At 37.3% G+C, this 24,112-nt stretch overlaps 1 protein-coding gene across 1 annotated transcript in view; it reads left to right on the forward strand.

Annotated features, from left to right (window-relative positions):
• SLC44A5 (solute carrier family 44 member 5) overlaps positions 1-24,112 on the forward strand; it is a 284,363-nt gene that overhangs the window by 165,844 nt on the left and 94,407 nt on the right. Inside the window, exon 5 of the mRNA XM_088022845.1 lies at positions 11,663-11,736. Coding sequence (XP_087878971.1) covers positions 11,663-11,736 — 74 coding nt within the window. The remainder of the gene's footprint in view (positions 1-11,662; positions 11,737-24,112) is intronic.

Here is a 24,112-nt window from a genome sequence, read left to right on the forward strand (position 1 = left end):
TTTCTATGTAGAAGGGACTCTAAGAGCATTTTAAACTGATATGGATTCCCTCTAAAATTAGTTGATATTTGTACTAATGTTCCAAGGCTTGTTTGTTCTAAGCTGGATCTCCTAGCACCTCTTCTATGTCATACCTTTTATCCATAATGCCACATGTAATATGGGCAATGACTATGATCTGGCTCTCACTTAACTAAAAATTTATTGAGTGGTTTCCACCTACTGACAGATTCTTGAATATTATGCAAGTTTTACAAAGATGATGAATAACATAGTAAGACCATTTATGTCTGACCTTGTCCTATTTTAAACAAAAGAGACATTTATATAGGCATCACTAAACATCTCTATATAAGAAAATAAAGTTTTATTTCCCCTTTACAAGTAGAAAGTATAAACCACATCCAGTTAAAGCTACTCTCTCAAGGCAATGGAAACCCAAATGGGACAGAAGAAAAGATTAACGATAGAGGATAGAAAAGATTTTAGATCCAAATATCATCTTATATGACCTAATAAATTTGAAAGACATTATCAACATAATCCTGTAATTTCTTAGGATATCAAGTAATTTGGTATATTTTATATTTCAGCAAGTTTAAAATGTGCTAAAAAATAATAAACTCACAAAATTAACACTTCTTAATGATTGGATGCCGAAGTATATTTTAAGGTGGGTGTTACATTCAAGTCATCCTTAAAGTTTTTTTGAGATTTGAAAAACTTGTATTAAGATTGAACACCTGAAAAAAACAAGTTCATGTAATTAAAAACTCACTTGCAGCTTCCTGTTCAGTTTCTGATTCAAGAATAGTGGAATTCTTCAAGATACTCTTTTAACCTCTTATTGTCCTTGTAGAAATGGTAAGTGCAAGTGGAAAGGATATAATTAACCCCCTCAAACACAAACACTTAGAGAATGTTTCTCTCACAAAATTACGAAATTCTACACTAATAGTGGAGGAATAAAGGTAAAATATGTTTAACTTACATAAAACTTTACCCTGAAATAGCCCAAATTTTGAGTTTGCTGACTTATTAGCATCATCAATTCAGATAATCTCTCCAATTCAAGCCACACTCTGTAGTTGCCAAGTGTATCTCAGTGAAGCTTGGAGGGTGGCCCCAAAGTGCATTGTCCTGTAATAAAGTCTCTGGGAAGTGAAGCAGTCATTCTACTTCCTGGAATAGACTTCTGCAGGGAGAATCTGAGAGGTAACAGATGACTTTAATGGCATCATGCAGGTGCCAGCAGAACCACAGAGGAGCAGTGCTTCTAAACTATGAGTTATAAATGCAGCCATGTTGTAGACAGATGTATCCAGGTGACACTAAGAACGTAAGAATGGGAGGTGATCATCCGACTGGAATTACAAGCAGTGGACAGTCCCTAAACTGATTCATTAAACACAAATTGATGATCTGTCAGAGAATAATGACTTTTGGACTTTCATTCTCGCTCTAATGCTTGATATTAATAACCTTTCAGAATGGTTGATATCAATGGAATTTCATCTGCTACAAAGAAAGAAAACCAGTAAATGAATCAGTTTCTGAATGAAGGTACAAAACTTTCCTGAAAAGGAAGCAGAATGACAGTTGTTGGAGAATAAGAACTAGTGTGGAAATGAAATATGCATTTAACAAACAAAACTCTCTTATGACCTCCTAATTTAATCTCATGGGGTTGTGTGGGGTAGAAGAGGTGGGGAGAGGGAGGCGGGGAGGGAGAGAGATTGATTTCTTTTACTCGAGACAGTAATGTCCAGGTCAGAAGCTTAAGCTTGACCAAAAAATCGAATCCCTAGACAACATATTCACTATAGGGCTCCTCCTTCCACAAAACCCTGAAGTTTGAAACATAGCAGTTTTAATTTCATGAGAGCCTGCATTTGACACATTAGCCTATCAGCAGTAAGATGTGTGTCTTACTGGTCATTCATGAGATTGTATGTCTGTAGCATGCAAGGCTTTGTACCAAATGCTGCCATGGTCTAGGTCAAAATTTCTATAAGGGTCCAGGTGGTAAATATTTCAGGTTGTGCCGGCCAGATAGTTTCTACTGTAATTACTTAATTCAGCCATTGTAGCACAAAAGTAGCCTTAGAAAAAATATATATGAATGCGTATGTTTATTTTCCAAAAATCTTTATTTATAGAAACTGAAATTTGAATTTTGTATAATTTGTATGGCACAAAATAGTAATTTTTAAATTTTTTTAAACCATTAAACATGTAAGAAACATTGGAGGGGGAGACGAACCATGAGAGACTATGGACTCTGAGAAACAAACTGAGGGTTCTAGAGGGGAGGGGGGAGGGGGATGGGTTAGCCTGGTGATGGGTATTAAAAGAGGGCACATACTGCATGGAGCACTGGGTGTTCCTACACTTTGATGTAGTGTTCCATCAAACACTACACTTTGATGTAGTGTTCCATGATTCATTAAATGAATCATGGAACACTACATCAAAAACTAATGATGTAATGTATGGTGATTAACATAACATAATAAAAAAATGTAAAAAACATTCTTAATTTGCAAGCTATATAAAACAGGCAATAGACCAGATTTGAGTTAGTCTAACCCCCTGGTCTAAGTTATAATAAATGGAAGACAGTTGCCTTCAGGATGTACAAACAAAATGTCCATAAGTCTACAAAGATTAAAGGGATCTCTTCTAGTTAAAAACTTCATGAAGGAGGTGATATTTGATCTAATTTGAAGGATGGAATTTTAATTTAAACAAAATTTACATGTAGGGACACCTGGGTAGTTCAGTTGGTTAAGCATCTGACTCTTGATTTCAGCTCAGGATGTGATCTCAGGGTCATGAGTTCGAGCCCCACGTGGGACTCTGTGCTGGGCATGGAGCCTGCTTATGATTCTCTCTCTTGCTCTCCCTCTGCCCCCACCCCCCACCCCCGCTCACACATGCTCTCTCTATCTAAAAAAACCCAAAAAATTTGCATTTAATTTTTTTTACATTTACATTTGCTCATTTGATACCCATATTAAGTTTATTCATAGCAAAATTCTAAATTCAAATAACATACAAAGCTGAACAAATATATTACTATATATTGTAGCCTAGTGATGATTATCATGTTTTCCATGCTGTATTTTTTATGGTAAGAACACTTAACCTGCAATCAACCATCTTAACAAATTTTTATGTGTATTGTTTAATAGAGGCACAATGTCATACCACCGATCTATCTCTATAACTTATTCATTGTGTGTAATTGAAATTTATACCCATTGAATAGCAGGTCCCCATTTGCCTCTTCCTCCAGCCCCTGATAAACACAATTCTGCTTTCTGTTTCTATGAGTTTGGCTACTTTAGATATCTCATATAAGTGGAATCATGCAGTATTTGTCCTTTTGTGATTGGCTTATTTCACCTAGCAAAGTGTCCTCCCAGGTTCACTCATGTTCATCCAGAGGAATTGAAATCAGGATCACAAACAGGTATCTGCACTCTTATGTTCATTGCAGTATTATCCACAATAGTTAACATGTACAAACACCTGAAACATCCATTGCCAAATGAATGGATTTAAAAAATGTGATCTATACATACAATGGAGTATTATGCAGTCCTAAAAAAATGAAGAGAATCCTGTCATATGAAGAATGGGATTTTATGAATGGGTTGAAGATCCACACAGGAGCACTTTTGTGAGTTAAAGGGAACATTGATAATGGTTACTCCAGACAATAGGTGTAAACCCTGGCTGTCCCATGCAAATTGGGACATATGGGTTATTCCAGGAGGAGGAATCTAAAGGGTCCATTTAACAGAGAGCCTTGCGTGTAGTCAAGGGAAAGTGTACGGGTATATTCAGTGAATGAAAACGCACAAGTAGGTTGAAGCACATTAGGAAGAATAATGGGAGATAAAGCTAGAAAGATAGTCTGGGGCTTGAACTAGGATTGAATTTGTACGTTCTTAAACATAAAGCTAAGATATTTGGAAATTATTAAGTAGGTGGTGGAGAGGCAGTGCTATTTTTTTCAACAATAAAATGACATCATCATATATCAGTGATAATCAGTGATGTATGGAATGAATTGGATCAGGCAGAGACTACATGTAGGAGCCCAATTAGGAGACCATGGCAATAGTTTTAAGACAGGGTAAGAGAATTTGGATTGAGTCTAGGCAGCAGGAATAGAAAGGAAGGGATGGATGAAAGACACATCAGAGAGAAGGAGACAAGAGAACTTGTCAATTGAATATAAAAGATAAGCTAAGAAAGGGAAAGTCAAAGGAAACTTCAATGATTGAAGTTGAAGTTACTAGGCACATCATATAGTGGGGTTCCAGATAGGAAGGAAGGAGAAATTTGCAAATGCATATATAATTGCGATCCTATTCTTCATATTGCAGTTTGGAAAAATAGATATAACAATGGTATTTCTGTAGTTTAACTTTTGAAAATACTTTTGTACCAGGGTAGCTCGATCTGAATAGAGTTTTGAATAGCTTTCTGATCAATGTGAATGTGAGCATCTTGTTTTGAAAAAGTTGGGCTTTGATTTGGAGTGAGGGTGAGGGAGAGGGTTGGGGCATATTTCTCTTTAACTATTCTTTCTTCCTTCTTTCTGGGACCCAGTGGGATGCAATCCATTTTTAATTTAGTACAGTAGTTCTGAGTGCTTGCTTTGAAAGTAAAAATGAATGCTCTTGAGGTAAAGTTACAGTAATGACAGGCCTCTGGGTAGACTATGATTCAGAATGATTTCCAGCCATGAGCTGGTATCACCCAGCTATTTCAGTAGCTATCTTGAGAGTCTTAACAATTATCCAAACTAAATCCTTGTTTGTTTTTTAAACTTCATTTCTGGTCTTATGATTGATTTCAATTTTCAAGACTGGGAATGATATATAAATTAAAACAGTAGAACAGATCAGTGAAATCATCAGCTGGTTCTTTGAAGAAAAGAATAAGTTTGATAAACCTTTCACCAGACTTATCAAAAAGAAAAGAGAAAGGACCCAAATAAATAAAATACAAATGAGAGAGGAGAAATAACAACCAATAACACAGAAATACAAATAATTAAAGAGGATATTATGAAAAATTATATGCCAACAAATTGGACAATCTGGAAGAAATGGAATAATTCCTAGGAATATATAAAGTACCAAAAGTAAAACAGGAAGAACTAGAAAACTTGAACAGACCCATAACCAGCAAAGAAATTGAATCAGTAATCAAAAATCTTCCAACAAACAAAAGTCTAGGGCCACATGGCTTCACAAGGGAATTCTACCAAACATTTAAAGAAGAATTAATACCTATCCTTCCCAAACTATTCCAAAAAATAGAAATGGAAGGAAAACTTCCAAACTCATTCTATGAGGGCAATATTACCTTGATTCCAAAACCAGACAAAGACTCCATTAAAAAAGAGAACTAGAGGCCAATATACCTGATGAACATGGATGCAAAAACTCTCAAAAAAAAATACTAGCAAATAGAATCCAACAGTATATTAAAAGAATCATTCACCACGATGAAGTGGGATTTGTTCCTGGGCTGCAAGGTGGTTTACTATTTGCAAATCAACCACATGATATACCACATTAATAAAAGAGAGGATAAGAACCATTTGATCCTTTCAATAGGTGCAGGAAAAGCATTTGACAAAATACAACATCCACTCATGATAAAAACCCTGTACAAAATAAGGATAGAGAGAACATACCTTAATATCATAAAAGCCATATACAAAAAACCCACAGCTAATATCATCCTCAATGGGGAAAAACTGAGAACATTTCCCTTAAGGTCAAGAACAAAACAGGATGTCTACTTTCAACATTGTTATTTAACATCATGCTGGAAGTCCTTGCCTCAGCAATCAGACAACAAAAAGAAATAAAAGGCATCCAAATCAGCAAGGAAGAAGTCAAACTCACTATTTGCAGATGACATGATAGTCTATGTAGAACACCCAGAAGACTCCACCAAAAAATTGCTAAAACTGATACATAAATTCAGTAGAGTTTCAGGATACAAAATCAACAGACAGAAATTTGTTGCATTTCCATACAACAATAATGAAACAGCAGAAAGAGAAATCAAGGAATTTATCCCATTTATGGGGATCATAAAAACCATAAGATAGTTAGGAATAAACTTAACCAAAGAGGTAAAAGATCTGTACTCTGAAAAGTATGAAACACTGATGAAAGAAATTAAAGATGGGAAAAACATTCCATGCTCATGGATTGGAAGAACAAATACTGTTAAAATATCTATAATACCAAAAGCAATCTACACATTTAATGCAATCCCTAGCAAAATACCACCAGTGTTTTTCAAGAACTATAACAAACAATCCTAAAATTTGTATGGAACCAGAAAAGACCCTGAATATCCAAAGCAGTCTTGAAAAAGAAAAGCAAAACTGGAAGCATCAGGATTCTGGACTTCCAGCTCTATTACAAAGCTGTAGTCATCAAGACAGTATGGTGCTGGCACAAAAGCAGACATAGATCAATAGAACAGAATAGAAAACCCAGAAATGAACCCACAACTAGGTAGTCAACTAATCTTTGACAAAGCAGGAAAGAATATCCAATGGAAGGAAAAAAAAAAGTCTCTTCAACAAATAGTGTTGGGAAAACTGAACAGCCACATGCAGTAGAATGAAACTGGACCACTTTCCTATACTATACACAAAAATAAATTCAAAATGGTGAAAGACCTAAATTTGAGACAGGAAACCATCAAAATCCTAGAGGAGAACACAGGCAGTAACCTCTTTGACATTGGCCATAGCAACTTCTTGCTAGATACATACCTTGAGGTAAGAGAAACAAAAGCAAAAATGAACTATTGGGACTTTATCAAGATAAAAGGCTTCTGCATGGCAAAGGAAACAATCAACAAAACTAAAAGGCAATCTACAGAAAATGGGAGAAGATATTTGCAAATGACATATCTGGTAAAAGGGTTAGTATGCAAGCCTATAAAGAACTTATAAAACTCAACAACCAAAAAAACAAATAATCCAGTTAAAAAATGGGCAGAAGACATGAATAGATATTTTTCTAAAGAAGAATCCAGATGGCTAACAGACCCATGAAAATATGCTCAACATCACTCATCATCAGGGAAATGCAAAACAAAACTACAATGAGATACCACCTCACACCAATCAGAATGGCTAAAATTAACAACACAGGAAACAACAGGTGTTGGCAAAGATGTGGAGAAAAGGGAACCCAGTTGCACTGTTGGTAGGAATGCAAACTGGTACAGCCCCTCTGGAGGTTCCCCAGAAAATTAAAAATAGGACTGGTCTATGTCCTAGCAATTGCACTACTGTGTATTTACTGAAAGGATACAAAAATACATAGTTGAAGGGATACCTGCACCCCAATGTTTATAGCAGCATTATCAGCAGTAGCCAAATTATGGAAAGAGCCCAAATGCTCCTCAACTGATGAATGGATAAAAAAGAAGTGGTGTATTACTCAGCCATAAAGAATGAAATCTTGCCATTTGCAGTGAGGTGGATGGAGCTACAGGGCATTATGCTAAGTGAAATAAGTCAGTCAGAGAAAGACAAATACCGTATGATTTCACTCCTATGTGGAATTTAAAAAACAAAACAGATGAACATAGAGGGGGAAAAGGAGAGAGGCAAATCAGAAAACAAACTCTTAACTGTAGAGAACAAACTGAGGGTTACTGGAGGGGAGATGGGCTGGTGGGATGAGTTAAATGGGCTATGGGTATTAAGGAGGGCACTTGTGACGAGCACTGGGTTTTTGTATGGAAGTGATGAATCATTAAATTCTACATCTGAAACTAATATTACATTGTATATTAACTAACTGGAATTTAAATAAAAACTTGAAGAAAAATAAAAGTAACTTATTTCCCACAGAATACTTGGGATTGTGACATATGCCCTGAAATCCAAAAGAAAGGAAAAATAAGATGCTACAACTTGTAAAAATTTGAATTAAGCTTCTGCTTTATTCCTGACTCACAAAATGGTGCCAGTTATATTTGATATTTTGTCCAAATTCAATTTTCCAGTGGTTTCCTAACAGTAATTTTTTCTTTCCAGAGGGACTATGTCTGAGGAAAGGGAGAGAAACAGATGAATTAATGGGGAAAAAATAGCAGGTAATTATAATTACCTGAAAGGACACACACACACACACACACACACACATGCACCGCCTCCCCATTTCTTAAAAGATTTATTTATTTATTATTTGAGAGAAAGAGCATGCAGGGTGGGGGGAAGCATGGGTGCATAGGGAGAGGGAGAGAATTTCAAACAGACTCCCATTGAGTGCAGAGTCTATGGGGCTATATCTCACGACCCTGAGATCATGACCTGAGCCAAAACTAAGAGTCAGATGCTCAGCCGACTGAGCCACCCAGGCAGCCCTTCTTTTTTTCTTTTTTTTAAGAATTGTTTATATATATAGAGAAAGAGAGTGAGAGAGGAGAGAGAGAAGGTGTATGAATAGGAGGAGGGGCAGAGGAAGAGGGAGAGAAAATCTCAAGCAGACTCTGCACTGAATGCAGAGCCCTTTACTGGCTAGATCTCATGACCTGAGCCGAAACCAAGAGTCCTACCCTTAATTCATTGTGCCACCCAGGCGCCCTGCCTCCTATTTTTAAGGGGGAGTTTCTAAAATAACAAAGAGAGGTCCAGGTTGAAAAAGGTGGAGGTAGTTAGTTGTATTGCTGGTTGCAGGGCTGCTAGATTGGTCTGGGGGCACAGCTGGGGCGGTCAAGTGGCACCCACGAGGAGGAGGGCTCAGCTCACATGTGGAAGGTCCTCAGCTACTTCTAGTGTTCCTCGGCGTGCAAGTGAGCATGCTGAACATCTTCATGAAGTTGCACCACGGAGAGCATGAGAGACCCAAGTTCCCTACCCCCATCGCCACATCAGGGCCAGGCCCTTTCCTTGGGGAGATGGTAATCGTACTTTATTCCATAACTCTCACGTGGAGTCACTTCACGCCTGGCTATAAAGATGAATAAAGAGAATCTGGACAACTACCCAGTGGGGACCACAGCACTGGTTTGGACCATGACTCGGCGCACAGACCAGAAAAGTACATGGGACCTTAAAGTCCCCTTCCTTACTTGTATCAAATGAAACCAGTTTACTGATCTTCCATCCTTTTGCTTTAGGCAAGAGAGAATTAACTGGTCTGGCCAGGGGGTATGGTCTACTATTTCTCCAAAGCAGTGTACCACAAAGGCAAAGCAGACTTGAATACGTTATCCTCCCTGGTCCCAGAATATAATCCCCAAACACCTCAAAGTGTGAATTATTGAGAAATGCTATCCCACTGTGGTGAGAGACTGGTGGGGGGATGGTTGTGTGGGCATGGAGTAGTCCCTGGTGCTGTAGCCTGTCCTTGGCACCAAAACGAAAGAAAGAGAGAGAGAAACCATAGTGTAAAACCCCATATGGAACCAAAACTCCAGCGGATGCCTATTTATCAGTGCCAGTAGCTGAAGAGTGTGGGTTTTAGTTTTAAACAATTTCCTTTTGGGTTCTGCTACTTTCTTTGTGCCCTGTCCTTTGAGATTCCTAAGTTTCTTTCAGTCATTGCTAGTATATGTTTACCTCTCCCTGTGCTTGCTACATAACATTGTAAATATATAACATTATAACACTATGTAACATTAGATATGGTATATAATTATATATAATGTAAATATATAGGTAAAAACCTATTATAGGTATATAATTATAGGATGCTGGCCAGTCTGACTGGTGCGTCTGGTCACACCTGATCTTCTTGGTGGTTCTGATTAAACACAAGGGCTTTAACAACTTCAAGATTTCTAATTAAGGCACACCAGTGTTCTAGTTTTCTCTCCTTTAGTTCCTTACCTGCAGGCATTTCTATTAGATTTCACCCTATTTAACTACTGCTCTCAATTTAACAACCACTCTGATAGGATGAGAACCTGATCTTGAGTAGGGTGTGTCAGAGTGCACGTGAACCAGATACTCTCCTCACCTCCAAGCAGGTTTTTGCTTTTCAATGATTGTCAACCAAAGAAAACTAGAGCGCCTGTTTTCTTCTTTTTATTATTATTCTCATTATTCTTAAATCCAAGTGAAATTTAAAATTCCTGGGTTGAAGTTGGATTTAAGCAAATGATAGTTTGTGGCTTGAGCATGATTAACTTTCTCTATGAAAGATTCATTTCCTATTGTGGGGTAGGGTAATAGGGATGTGTGTGAAATTTTAGATGTGGCCAATTTGAGGCTTTACAGAAAAATGAAATAATATTAGGATAACTGCTAAATGCAAGGGTTAGGCATTGGAGATCTAGATATTTGTTTGATCTAGATCATTAATATCTACTTTACCCTCTCTCTACCTCTCTCATGGACCTTAAATAAGTTGACTCACCTTACTACCCCTAAAAACCTAAATGTATTCTTAAGAAGCTCACAAGGTATATGTCTGTTACTGTACAATTATTATTCATTATTATTACTAATACCATCACAAAAAATAGTGTGTAACTTCAACCAGCCTGCGCTAAAACATTAGAGCATATATCCTTATGCTCTAAGGAGCAAGAAGTTTTTGCTATGAAAATTCTCATGTGCAACTTTTAATCCTCTCAAATAGTTTGATCTTTTTTTCTTTACTAATAAATTTTTCATTAAGTTTCAAATAGAGAATGGTTGGATTGTTTCTCACTTTCAAGATACAGTTTTAGCCTTCCAGACCACTTACAAGCTGAACAAGATATAATATTAGGCCTAGGAAATACTTCAGTTGAAAGCCTTGAGTATCCCTGCTGGATCCTAGCTTGACTTGTGATCCTTAGCAAATCAATGAGTCTCTATCAAGCCAGTTTTTCTCTAAACCTAGTTTGACAATATCTGGTTTATGGAATGGCTGGTAAAATTACAGTTTTGAGCCATTTCATTTTTGAATGCATTATATACATTATTGTGAATATAGTTGCAAATCTACTCCCCATAGAAAGTTTATGTAGTCAATCCTTTACTTAATAAATAGTACCTTTTTTTTAAAAGAGAGGGAGAGAGGTGAGGGAGGGGCAGCAGGAGAGGGAGAGAGAGAATCTTAAGAAGGTTCCATGCCCAGCCCAGGGCTTGATCTCACAACCCTGAGATCATGGACTGAGCCGAAATCAAGAGTTGGATGCTTAACTGACTGAATCATACAGGTGTCCCAATAAGTAGTATCCTGTAAATGTGTATGTAGAAATATAATGGGGGGGAGGGAGAAATGGAAAATGGCTATTTTTTTTTACTATACCATGCAGTGGGGAGGCATAATGAGGAAAATCATAAAATCAAATAACTCAAATTACAATTTCAAATAAAAAAAATATTTGCTTGATGTTGCTGGACTTGTCTCTAAAAACGTACAAATAAAGAACCAAGAGACAATAAATACTAAGAATTCTGAGGGAGCTTTATAATCATGGAACTATGACCATTCCATTGCTGCCAAAGTCTTTGATTACAGAAATACATCTGATATACCTTTTGGAACTACTGGATTTGAAATGGCATATTGCTATTGTTATTTTTTCCCCTTTCCTATATTTGTTCACTAGGTAAGATGTCATTTTGGACCCCTTTTAATTCTGGATTCCTTTTTGTCTTTAGGAGTTGTACGGATGTTCTGTGCTGCATCATCTTCATACTGTTCATCATTGCCTACATTCTTTTAGGACTTGTGGGTGAGTAAATAAAGGTATAGAAGAGATTTAAAATTTGCTAATGGAATAACAAAGTCAATGTCACATTTTGAATATTAATCATTTTCTTCCCAAAGCCTTGTTATTATTGATTATTGTCTTTTCTGGAGGGAATGTGCCTCACAGGTACTCACTGGGTAGCAGACTCAAAGAATAATAAACACAAAGTAGTTCATTCAAAGGCAAGCCCAAATTACTTAAGTGCATACAATTATAAAGAAGGAAGAAAAAAGCTTATGGTTTGGGAGCACCTTGGGTGGCTCAGTGAGTTAAGCATCTGCCTTCAGCTTGGGTCATGATCCCCGGGGTCCTGGAATCAAGTCCCCACTCAGCAGGGAGCTTGTTTCTCCCTCCTCCTCTGCTCTCTCAGATAGATAAATAAAATCTTAAAAAAACCTCAAAAACCTAACGATTTCTTTTTAATCATTTTTACTTGGGAAATTCTATTAAGCAGCTAATTATGTTCACATTGCTGTTTACTAGGATGCACTAGGGCCTAGATTAGTTGAGGTAATATATAAACTTTTCTTTTTATATGCCAATTAAAAAAAAGGAACAATTATTAAGAATTTCACCACATAATTCATTGACGTTTAAGAAGTCTTATTGTCTTTACCTACCAGGAAGAGATATTCTGTTATTTACTGTTAGGTTAAAGATTTTTCTTTGAAGGTGAAAATAAAGAGAAAAAAATGTACAAATTATTTACATTTTTTAAAACCTTTCAAAGAGTAGTGAATATTTTCTGTAAAAAAGTTTCATAGTTGCATGTGAATGTATCAATTTTTCTCTCTGAGACTGAAGTCCTGTCCCTTAGATGCTGGCTTAAGGAATTTTAATGTATTATTATGAGAGCAGGGACTAGAAAACTTCAGTAATTCTAGTACCAATAATAAATGGGCTGGAGTTAGTGTGCACAGAATGCATAAGCAGAAAGAAGGCTGTGTATACTGAGGAAGAGTGGAAAATGCTCTTTCCTTTTCTTCAGTTTTATCTCCCAATAAGAGAAATACTTTGAGAATAGCAATTGAAAGTAATTTTCAAAAGATCATCTCAGTAATATCATGCAAAAACTATGAAGAATTGGAGAATTCAAAAACGTAAGGCAGGAAGAAATAAACATAGGGAGGGAAGAATAAAGGAGAATAAACCACAACACGAAATAATGTTCTCTAAGACCTTCTGAAGATTCTTTTGGTATTTCTTTTTTAAAAAAAAAAAGATTTTATTTATTTATTTGACAGAGAGAGAGACAACACAAGCAGGGGGAGTGGGAGAGGAAGAAGCAGGCTTCCCAATGGACAGGGACCCCAGTGCGGGGCTAGATCCCACGACCCTGGGATCAGGATCTGAGCCAAAGGCAGATGCTTAACAACTGAGCCACTCAGGTGCTCCTTCTTTGGTATTTCTTCCAAGCATTTTAACTTCTCAAACATTAAGGCAGTTGTAGCACAATACACAGTCTATATGTTGAATATTATAATAACATAAATTTTCTTATGCAATTAAAAGAATTTTAGCTTCTCTAACTTTGGGACACATCTTTCTTGTCTCTAATTTTTTTTGTTGGTTGTTTTTACTTTTTGTCGGAGAATTGAAATTGGTTGCATAAGAGAAAGGAGACTTGGAGTCAAGTTGATCTAGGGTTTCCTCATATTATTTGGTGGACTTGGGCTAGTATCTTAACCTCATTTTTCTCATGTGTGAAGTATAGAAACACTATCTACTTTGCTGGGCTGCTGTGTGGAGTAAATGAAATGATATCCAGGTACACCAGTAATGGTACATAAAAATTACTAAGCAGTATTTCATTTGCTATCATTGTGTAATCTAGTTGTTCTGAATTTTAATAAATTGCTTTTAAATGTAATTTCCTATATTGTTTCTATGGCAGCCCACAATTTTGGTTATTAAAGTTTGAATGCATACAGGAACTTCATAAGGATCTCATACTGTGCCTGGAATCTTTCCATCAGGAGATCCTGTGGCATAACAAATAGTCTCCTCCATTTCTCAGGGTCAGTGTGTTGTAATCCACAGAGAAATGTGTTCTGGCCTTTTATAGAGCGGGAAACCCACTGACACTCTCCTGTTGACACAGTAGAGAAAAGGGATGGGAGTACTCCCCATCATTACCTCTGGAGCAAGATAAGAACTTGGCCCCTTGGTTTAAGATCTCCAGATTCAGTTTATAAATACCTTAATTCACATAAAGAAATTGAAGGATAAATGTTCTTCAGTGAAAAACTGTGTTCAATATTGGATTTAGTGATTCTTCCAAATTAATCCTGATGCCACTGATTAAAATGAATGACTCATAAAATTTACTTAATATATATATACACACACATGTGTATACATATGTACATATTTACTATATATATGTGTGTGCGTATATATGTATATACATATATACACACACACACACACACACTTCCCTCATTCCTGAACTACAGATAGTCTAACTAGTCTAAGATAAACTTAACTCTTCAGTTATGCCCTATGTTGAATTAAAAGAAGAATGAAGAAAAACGATTAGCAGAGTTTACTAGGAGTGTGAAATTTTTTTTGACCTGAAAGAATATATACCTTCACCTGATGAAAGATGAGGCTAACTCAGTTTCACTGATGTGTTATTAGTGTGAAAATCAATAAAAGGAACCTTGTTTAAAGTAGCTCTCCTGCCTGCCACTCCTCATTGATTGCAAATCCAACAGGAAGAGAGGTACCCCCAAGTCAGTACTACTTTATTGACTTGTTGAAAAATATAGAAGTGTTTTTATTTTCAAATTTTAATTCCAGTATGGTTAACATAGTGTTAATTTAGTTTCAGATGTACAATATAGTGACTCAACAAGGTCAGTACTGATTTTGCTGCTACTTTACTCTCCCAGAAGGAGGAAGAAAAGTTCTCTTCCCCAGCAACAGCCCAGCCAATTACCAATGAGAGACAGTCATAACTCAGCCAATGAGAAACCACTATAGTTCAAATTCCAGGTTACTCCAACTGACTTTTTGTTTATAATAGCCCTCTCAGCTTCCCGTTTCCCCCTTTATAAAGCCGTGTTCCTCTCCTTTGCTTAGTTTTGTTGTAGCTTGCTCTGTTATTCCTGAGTTAAGCCTATTTTTACTGGTGAAACAACTGGCAGTTTTATTTTTAAGGTTCATAGTAGTTTGACATCTTTTGCCGTTTTGTTAGATCAGGACCTTCTAAGGTGTATCTTTTGTCCATTTCTTTTCATAAGAAGTTTTACCATGAAAAAGCCATGTTTCTTGCAATTTCTGCTGAGGGAAAAAAAAAAAAAAAACACCTGTTCTATGCCCTTTATGTGGAATATGGCCGGCTAGCGTAACACTTGGATGCAACAAAGGCACTTGACATTTGGCTAATGAAAAGCAGAACCTCTGTTCAAGTGAGTAAAGTGGAGTCTGGGTAGAAGGTAATCACATCTCCTTGAAAGATCAAACTAACGTTTATGATAATAGCTCTCTTTTGTCCCACTTCACTGATGGTTGCTATCCAATTACTGTACTAACTAGAAAAATGAATAGGAATGTTTATTATGCAAATTGTCCTTTGTTATCCTTGCGCTAACATTATACAATAATAGCACAATTTTAACATTGAATAAATTTTATTTTTGTTTCCTCTTTTTAAAAGAATTTTAATTCCAGTATAGTTAACACATAGTGTTATATGAGTTTTAGGTATACAATATAGTGATTCAACAATTCCATATATTACTTAGTGCTTGTAAGATAAGTGTACTCTTAATTCCCTTCACCTATTTCAACCATCCGCCACCCTCATTTTCCTCAGTAGGTAAGGGTCTGTATTTTGGTTTGTCTTCATTTTTCCTGTTTGCTTTGCTTCTTAAAGTCTACATATGAGTGAAATCATATGGCATTTGCCATATTTCTTTTTCTTTTCAAATGTATTTCCAGTTGAGTGTGTTAGTTTGTTGTTGTATTTACATACGAAGCACTTGGAATTAGGGTCCAAAGTTTGGTTTTGCTTTTCAGGTTTAGGAATAATTATTCCTATTAGTTGAGATGATAGGACATTAATACAAAAGTAAAATAATATAAGCAAACTGAGAACTCTCACCGTGCTGTGAGAGGCCCAAGCCATGTGGAGAAGCCATGTGTAGGGGTCCCGATCATCAGGCTCAGCTGAGCTCCCAGGAATAGTATTTACTCTCCACTTTGTAGGGTTTTCAGATAATTGAAGCTCTGTCAACATGTGACTAGATGGGCCCCAGCTGAGCCTTCCCCAAATTGCTGACAGCCAATTATTGTATTAAGCCAGTGGGTTTGGAGGTATAAAAATAGATAAGGAGAACAAAATTTGGTACCTGCTGCTTAACAAAACCCAAAACATGGGCATTGGTTTTTAAACCAGGGCATGTTCAGAGGCCCAGTGGGTTTGGAGGAAACTGTTAAGAGTTTGAAGGAAAGTGAGAAAAATGCAATTAGAAACAAGAGATGTTACATAGTGGTGACAGTTTGGCAACGCTGCTGCAGATGGTAATGTGGGAAGTAGGAAATGTACCTGATGAATTCAGTGATCTAGCTAAAGATCACGCTCAGGAGAGGAACCAACCCTGAAGAGCCTCATCCATACCTGGCCCTGACTTAGGTGATGAGATCCAGACTTTGAACCTGAGTCTGATGCTTTAATTGGATGAGGCTTCTGGGGATCTTGGGAGAGTATAAACGTATTTGATTGCAGGGGGAATATAAAAAATATGTGGCCAGAGGCTGGACTAAGTTGTTTTAACACATGGCTGTGACTTCTTTGCCCTTCTTTCTGCCGAGAGGTGAAGCTTGGGATTCCCTCTTCAATAGAGAAATGAACTAAGCCAAATTAGATTAGTTAAGGGCCTTGATGTGCAAGTGATTTATAGATCAGTGGCAAAGGATTAATGGAAGGCCATCATGGATCCACTGCACTTTTCAGTAGACTGAAAGTACCAAGTACAGAAAGTTGGAAGCTTTGCATAATTCAGTCTTAAATCCTTTGTAGAATGAGGTAGAGAATAAACAAAGGAACGAAATTAATAATTAAATGTGGTCAAACTTGACTCCATCATTTCTGGTGTTAAAGTAGATGGGGTAATAATACGGTCATATGTGTACTTTTCTATTCATTGCTTCAGGAAATCCACCATATAATTCTCTTCCCTGACTTGAACTGCCCCAAAATGCCAAGGAAGGCGAAGTCTTACTTCTGGTATCTAAGTGGAAAGATAGACCTTAGAGACTACTGGAGCTCTAACATTTCAGCTGGTGCCATTTGGTATCCTTTCTTAGTCAATTGCTCATCTGGATCCTTTCGCTACTATAGTGGTTTCCTACACTAGGATCCAAAAATAGAGCTTTTAAGTCTTTATGCAGTGCTCAGCCATTTCTCCCCAAAGCACTACTAGTGTCTAAATGCTGTCCCTACTCTTAGGCCCTGGTATTCAGCCTAGGGGACCAGCTCAGTCTCCGCCTTCATGGCAAATTCCCTTTTGGAGTATTTGTATTCCTTTTGGCCTTCAGATCTAGTTCAGGGTCATTCTTATCTGTCCTAAATTGAAATCTCAGAAAAGTTTGAGTTCTTGTCCATTTCTCATGAAGAAAATTGATCTTCCCCATCCCAAGGAATACGAAAAAAGGAGAAACCATGTTTTCATAACTGGGAGGTCACCCAGGTGACCTTCAGAAGAGCAAAGATAATTCCAGGCTGACTTTGATTCTGTCTATACACAGAAATAATGAACAGTTTATCTTACTAATAAATATAAAAAATAAGTTATGCCTCACCAAGCATCCTGTTATAGTTTGTGATCTTGATGGTATGATCCTAATATTCATGGTAAGGGGAAGCTGGTGATGGACAGTGGCTCTGACAGGACATCCTACTATGCTTTTAGTCTACTTGGAAACTAAAATGTGCCTTCCTATCAGATCACAGCTTGGAAATATTGTTTTAGCAAAGAAAAACTATTTCTTCCAATAAAAATAAGAAATTTGAAGAATTCTAGTTCCTTTGTTTTTAAAATTGTTCTAATAAGCTTTTTTTCTTTAAAAATTTTTCTTTTTTAAATTTTAATTCCAGGATAGTTAAGATACATTGTTATATTAGTTTTGGGTGTACAATATAGTGATTCAACACTTCTGTGCATGACTCAGTGCTCATTGTAAGTGTCCCCTTGATCCCCTTCCCTTACTTCACCCATCCTCCCACCCCCCTCCCCTCTGGTAACCGTGTTTGTTCTCTAGAGTTAAGTCTGTTTCTTGGTTTGTCTATTTTTTATTTTCTTATTTTTTCTTAAATTCCACTTGTGAGGGAAATCATATTTGTCTTTTTCTGATTTCACTTAGCTGTCTACTTTCTACACTCACGTTGTTACAAATGGCAACATTTCATTCCTTTTTATGGCTGAGTAATATTCCATTTTGTGTGTGTGTGTGTGTATGTACACACACACACATACACACCACTTTAGCCCTTCATTCATGGATAATTAGGCTGTTTCCATAATTTGGCTATTGGAAATAATGCTGCAGTAAACATAGGGATACATATTATCTTTTCAAACTAGTGTTTTCATATTCTTTGGGTAAATACCCAGTAGTGGAATTACTGGATCATAGGGTAGTTCTATTTTTAATTCTTTGAGGACCCTCCATACTGTCTTCTGCAGTGACTGCACCAGTTTGCATTCCCATGAACAGTGCATGAGGGTTCCTGTTTCTCCACATCCTGGCCAAGAAACTTGTTGTTTCTTATGTTTTTGATTGTAGTCATTCTGACAGGTGTGAGGTGATATCTCATTATGGTTTTGATTTGCATTTTTCCTGATGATTAGTGATGTTCAACATCCTTTCATGTGTCCATTGGCCATCTGTATGTCTTCTTTGGTGAAAAGTCTGTTCATGTCTTCTGCCCATTTTTTTAAATTGGATTGTTTGTTTTTTGGGGGGGTGTTGAGTTCTATGAGATCTTTATGTATTTTGGATACTAACCCTTTATTGGATATGTCATTTGCAAATATCTTCTCCCATTCAGTAGGTTGCCTTTTAGTTTTGTTGATTGTTCCCTTTGCTGTGCAGAAGCTTTTTATTTTGACATAGTCCCAGTACTTTTGTTTTGTTTTGTTTTGTTTTACTTTTATTTCCCTTAGGAGACATATCTAGGAAAATGTTCCTATGGCCAATGTCAAGCAAATTACTGGTTGTTCTCTCTTCTAGGATTTTTACAGTTTCAGATTTCACGTTTAGGTCCTTAATCCATTTTGAGTTTATTTTTGTGAATGGTGTATGAATCACAGATCTGTACTTCTGAAACAAATAATGCAACATATTTTAAGAAAAAAGAAAAAGAAGAAGATAACAGGAGAGGAAGAAAAGGGGAGTATGTCAGAGGGGGAGACGAACCATGAGAGATAATGGACTCTGAAAAACAAACTGAGGGTTCTAGAGGGGAGGGGGGTAGGGGGATGGGTTAGCCTGGTGATGGGTATTGAGGAGGGCACGTTCTGCATGGAGCACTGGGTGTTATGAACAAACAATGAATCATGGAACACTGCACCAAAAACTAATGATGTAATATATGGTGATTAACATAACAATAAAAAAATTTAAAAAAAAAATAAGAAAGTGGTCCACTTTTATTCTTCTGTATATGGCTGACCAGTCTTCCCAAGCTATTTATTGAAGAGACTGTCTTTTCTCATTGCATATTCCTGCCTCCTTTGTCAAAGATTTGACCATGTAATCAAGGGTTTATTTCTGGGTGCTATATTCTGTTTCACTGATCTATGTGCTTATTTTCATGCTAGTCTCATACTGTTTTTGATGCTACAGCTTCATAGTATGTCTTGAAATCTGGGATAATGATACCTCCAGCTTTTTTGTTCTTTTTAAGATTGTTTGGCTACCGGGGGTCTTTTGTGGTTCCATACAGATTTTAGGATTGTTTGTTCTAGTTCTGTAAAAAATGCTGTTGATAGTTTTATAGGGATTGCATTAAATCTATAGATTGTTTAGGGTAGTATAGACATTTTAACAATATTTGTTGTTCTAATCCATGAACATGAGATGGCTTTCCATTTGTTTGTACCGTCTTCAATTTTTTTCCTCAGTATTTTATAGTTTTCAGAGTACAGGTCTTCTACCTGCTTGGTTAAGCTTACTCCTAGATATTTTATTATTGTTGGTGAAATTGTAAATGGGATTGTTCTCTTAATTTCTCTTTACTTCATTATTTGTGTATGGAAATGCAACCAATTTCTATATTGATTTTTGTAACCTGTGACCTTACTGAAGTCATTAATAAGTTCTAGTAGTTTTTGGTGGAGTCTTCATGGTTTGCTTTATTTATAGTATCATATCATCTGCAAATAGTGAAAGTTTTACTTCTTCCTTACCATTTTGGATGCCTTTTATTTCTTGTCTGATTTCTGTCCTTCTGGTACTATGTTGAATAAAAGTGGTAAGTGGACATCCTTGTCTTGTTCCTGATCTTAGGGGAAAAGATCTGTTTTTCAGCATTGAGTAGGATGTTAGCTGTGGGTTTTTCATGTATGGCCTTTATTATGTTGAGGTATGTTCCCCCCTAAGCCTACTTCTTTGAAGATTTTTACATGAATAGGTGTTGTATGTATCACATCTTTTTCTGCATCTATTAAAATGATCATATGGTTTTTATCTTTTCTTGATGTGTTGTATGTATCATGTTGATTTTTATTTCAGATGCTTTTTTATTTTAATTTTTTTATTTACATATAATATATTATTTGTTTTAGGGGTACAGGTCTGTGATTCATCAGTCTTACACAATTCACAGCACTCACTGTAGTACCTACCCTCTCCAATGTCCATCACCCAGCCACCCCATCCCTCCCACCCACCTCCACTCCAGCAACCCTTAGTTTGTTTCCTGATATTAAGAGTCTCTTATGATTTGTCTCCCTCTCCAGTTTTGTCTTGTTTCATTTTTCCCTCCCTTCCCCTATGATCCTCTGTCTTGTTTCTCAAATTCCTCATATTCCTGAGATCATATGATACTTGTCTTTCTCTGATTGACTTATTTCGCTCAGCATAATACCATCTAGTTCCCTCCATGTCATTGCAAATGGCAAGATTTCATTTTTTGATGGCTGCATAATATTCTATTGTTTATGTGTATACACACACAAACACACACACCCCCCACATCTTCTTTATCCATTCATCTGTCGATGGACATCTAGGCTCTTTCCATGGTTTGGCTATTGTGGACATTGCTGCTATAATATTGGGATGTATGTGCTCCTTTGGATCCCTACATTTGTATCTTTGGGATAAATACCCAGTAGGGCAATTGCTGGATCATAGGGTAGCTCTATTTTCAACTTTTTGAGGAACCTCCATACTGTTTTCCAGAGTGGTTGCCCCAGCTTGCATTCCCACCAACAGTGTAGGAGGGTTCCCCTTTCTCCACATCCTTGCCAACATCTGTTGTTTCCTGACTTGCTAATTTTAGCCATTCTGACTGGTGTGAGGTGGTATCTCATTGAGGTTTTGATTTGGATTTCCCTGATGCTGAGCGATGTTGAGCACTTTTTCATGTGTCTGTTGGCCATTTGGATGTCTTCTTTGGAAAAATGTCTGTCATGTCTTCTGCCCATTTCTTGATTGGATTATTTGTTCTTTGGGTGTTGAGTTTGATAAGTTCTTTATAGATTTTGGATACTAGCCCTTTATCTGATATGTCATTTGCAAATATCTTCTTCCATTCTGTTGGTTGTCTTTTGGTTTCATTGACTGTTTCCTTTGCTGTGCAAAAGCTTGTTATCTTGATGAAGTCCCAGTAGTTCATTTTTGCCCTTGTTTCCCTTACCTTTGGCAATATTTCTGGGAAGAAGCTGCAGTGGCTGAGGTTGAAGAGGTTGCTGCCTGTGTTTTCCTTTAGGATTTTGAGGGACTCCTGTCTCACATTTAGGTCTTTCATCCATTTGGAGTCTATTTTTGTGTGTAGTGTAAGGAAATGGTTCGGTTTCATTCTTCTGCATGTGGCTGTCCAATTTTCCCAACACCATTTGTTGAAGAGACTGTCTTTTTTCCATTGGACATTCTTTCCTGCTTTGTCAAAGATGAGTTGACCATAGAGTTGAGGGTCCATTTCTGGGCTCTCTATTCTGTTCCATTGATCTATGTGTCTGTTTTTGTGCCAGTACCATACTGTCTTGATGATGACAGCTTTGTAATAGAGCTGGAAGTCCGGAATTGTGATGCCAGCAGCTTTGCTTTTCTTTCTCAACATTCCTCTGGCTATTCGGGGTCTTTTCTGGTTCCATAAATATTTTAGGATTATTTGCTCCATTTCTTTGAAAAAAGTTGATGGTATTTTGGTAGGGATTGCATTAAATGTATAGATTGCTCTAGGTAGCATTGACATCTTCACAATATTTGTTTTTCCAATCCATGAGCATGGAACGTTTTTCCATTTCTTTGTGTCTTCCTCAATTTCTTTCATGAGTATTTTATAGTTTTCTGAGTACAGATTCCTTGCCTCTTTGGTTAGAATAAATTTCTTTAACTTTTGTTCATCTGGTAAACTCTATCTCTCCTTCTATTCTGAATTATAGCCTTTTTGGATAGAGTATTCTTGGTTGCAGGTCTTTTTCTTTCAGCATTTTGAATATATCATGGCACTTTTTCTAGCCTGCAAAATTTTGCTGAAAAATCAGCTGATAGGCTTCTGGGGTTCCTCTAATATGTAATTATCTTTTTTTCTCTTGCCACCTTTTAAATTCTTTATCACTTTTTTTTGCCATCTTAATTACAATGTGTTCTGGTATGGACTTCCTTGGGTTGATTTTGTTGGGGCTTCTCTGTGCCTCTTACATCTGGATTTCTGCTTTCCTTCTCCAGATTGGGGAAGTTTTCCTCAACTAAATTTTCTGCCTCCTATTCTCTCTCTTATCTTTCTGATATCTGTATAATGTAAATGTTATTATGCTTGATGGTGTCACTGAGTTCCCTAAATCTATTTTCATTTTGTATTTTCTCTCTCTCTCTCCTTTTCAGTCAAATTGCTTTCCATTACTCTGTACTCCAGGTCACTGATCTGTTTCTCTAGTCTACTACTTATTTTATCCAGTGTATTTTTTTTAATTTTGGATATTGTTTCTTCATCTCTGATTTGTTATTTATGTTTTCTTTCTCTTTGTTGAGGGTCTCACTGAGGTCCTCCACTCTTTTCTCAAGTCCACTGAGTATTTTTGTGACCATTACTTCAAATTCTCTATCAGGCATATATATTAATTATCTCCATTGCATTTAGCTCTCTGGCTGTGATTTTGGCCTGTTTTATTTAGGACAAATTCTGCTGTCTCCACATTTCATGTAACTCTGTGTCTGTTTCTATGTGTTAGGAAAGTCAGCTACGTTTCCTGCTCTTGAAAGCCATGGCCTTATGAAGAAGAGGTCCTATAGTGCCTTCCAGTGTGATATCCCCTGTTCACCAGAACCTGGTGCTTCAGAGTTGTTTCCTATGTGTGTTGCATGCACCCTACTATTGTGGCTGAGCTGCATTTGCCTTTAGGCTACTTGTCTGCAATGGCTTTTTGTTGTGGGCAGCATTTTGTACCTGTGCTGTAAATGGACCATTCTGGGACCACTTTGTGCTTGAGTTGAGTTAGACCAGGTGTTTGCTAGAGCTGAGGTAGCAGGAAACTGCAGTGTGCTTTCCTTGTGTTGTCCCCTGAGAAGTTTTTATTGGTGGGTGGGGCTGCAGTCAGATCAGATATCTGCCCCCAGGCCCCTATTGGGGCCCCAGGCAGTCTGGTGCATGTGGTTATCTTTCCCTCTTCCTGGTTTAGGAATCACTTTGGAGTTGTACTGGCCCCTGCTGCTTGCACACTGCGACGTTTGTGGCACTGCCTTGGCTAAGGGTGTATTGGAAAGCACAGGTCCACAGGTGAATGTAGGGGCAGAGCATGTGGTGCCAGCAATGTCCTCACTGGTCTACTTTAGGAGTGGACCTGCAACTGCCTGGGAGAATTTCTGCTGAGGCTGATGGGAATGGAGGGGGCAGATCTACAGAAGCCCACAGGGGCAGGCACACTGTTATCAAGTTAGGTGGAAAGGGTTCAGGCTACGTTGGTTCCTGCAGGTGTCTGTGTTTAGGTTGGGAGTGGAGGAGGGAAATGGCACCTGTCAGTTCCTTTGTTCTTGAAATCTCCCAAAGATCCCTGCCCCTCCAGCACAAGCTCTGAGATTAGTGGATAAATCTCCATCTCCTATACCCCAGGCATTTTTTTAGAAATGCTGTTTCTAGGAGAACCTGGCTGGCTCAGTTGGTAGAGTATGCAACTCTTGATCT

The sequence above is a fragment of the Eumetopias jubatus genome, unplaced genomic scaffold (genome assembly GCF_037043125.1).
Source record: "Eumetopias jubatus isolate StellerSeaLion01/CBP00866 unplaced genomic scaffold, mEumJub1_p1.0 scaffold_4, whole genome shotgun sequence".
In the NCBI taxonomy this organism is placed as follows: domain Eukaryota; kingdom Metazoa; phylum Chordata; class Mammalia; order Carnivora; family Otariidae; genus Eumetopias; species Eumetopias jubatus.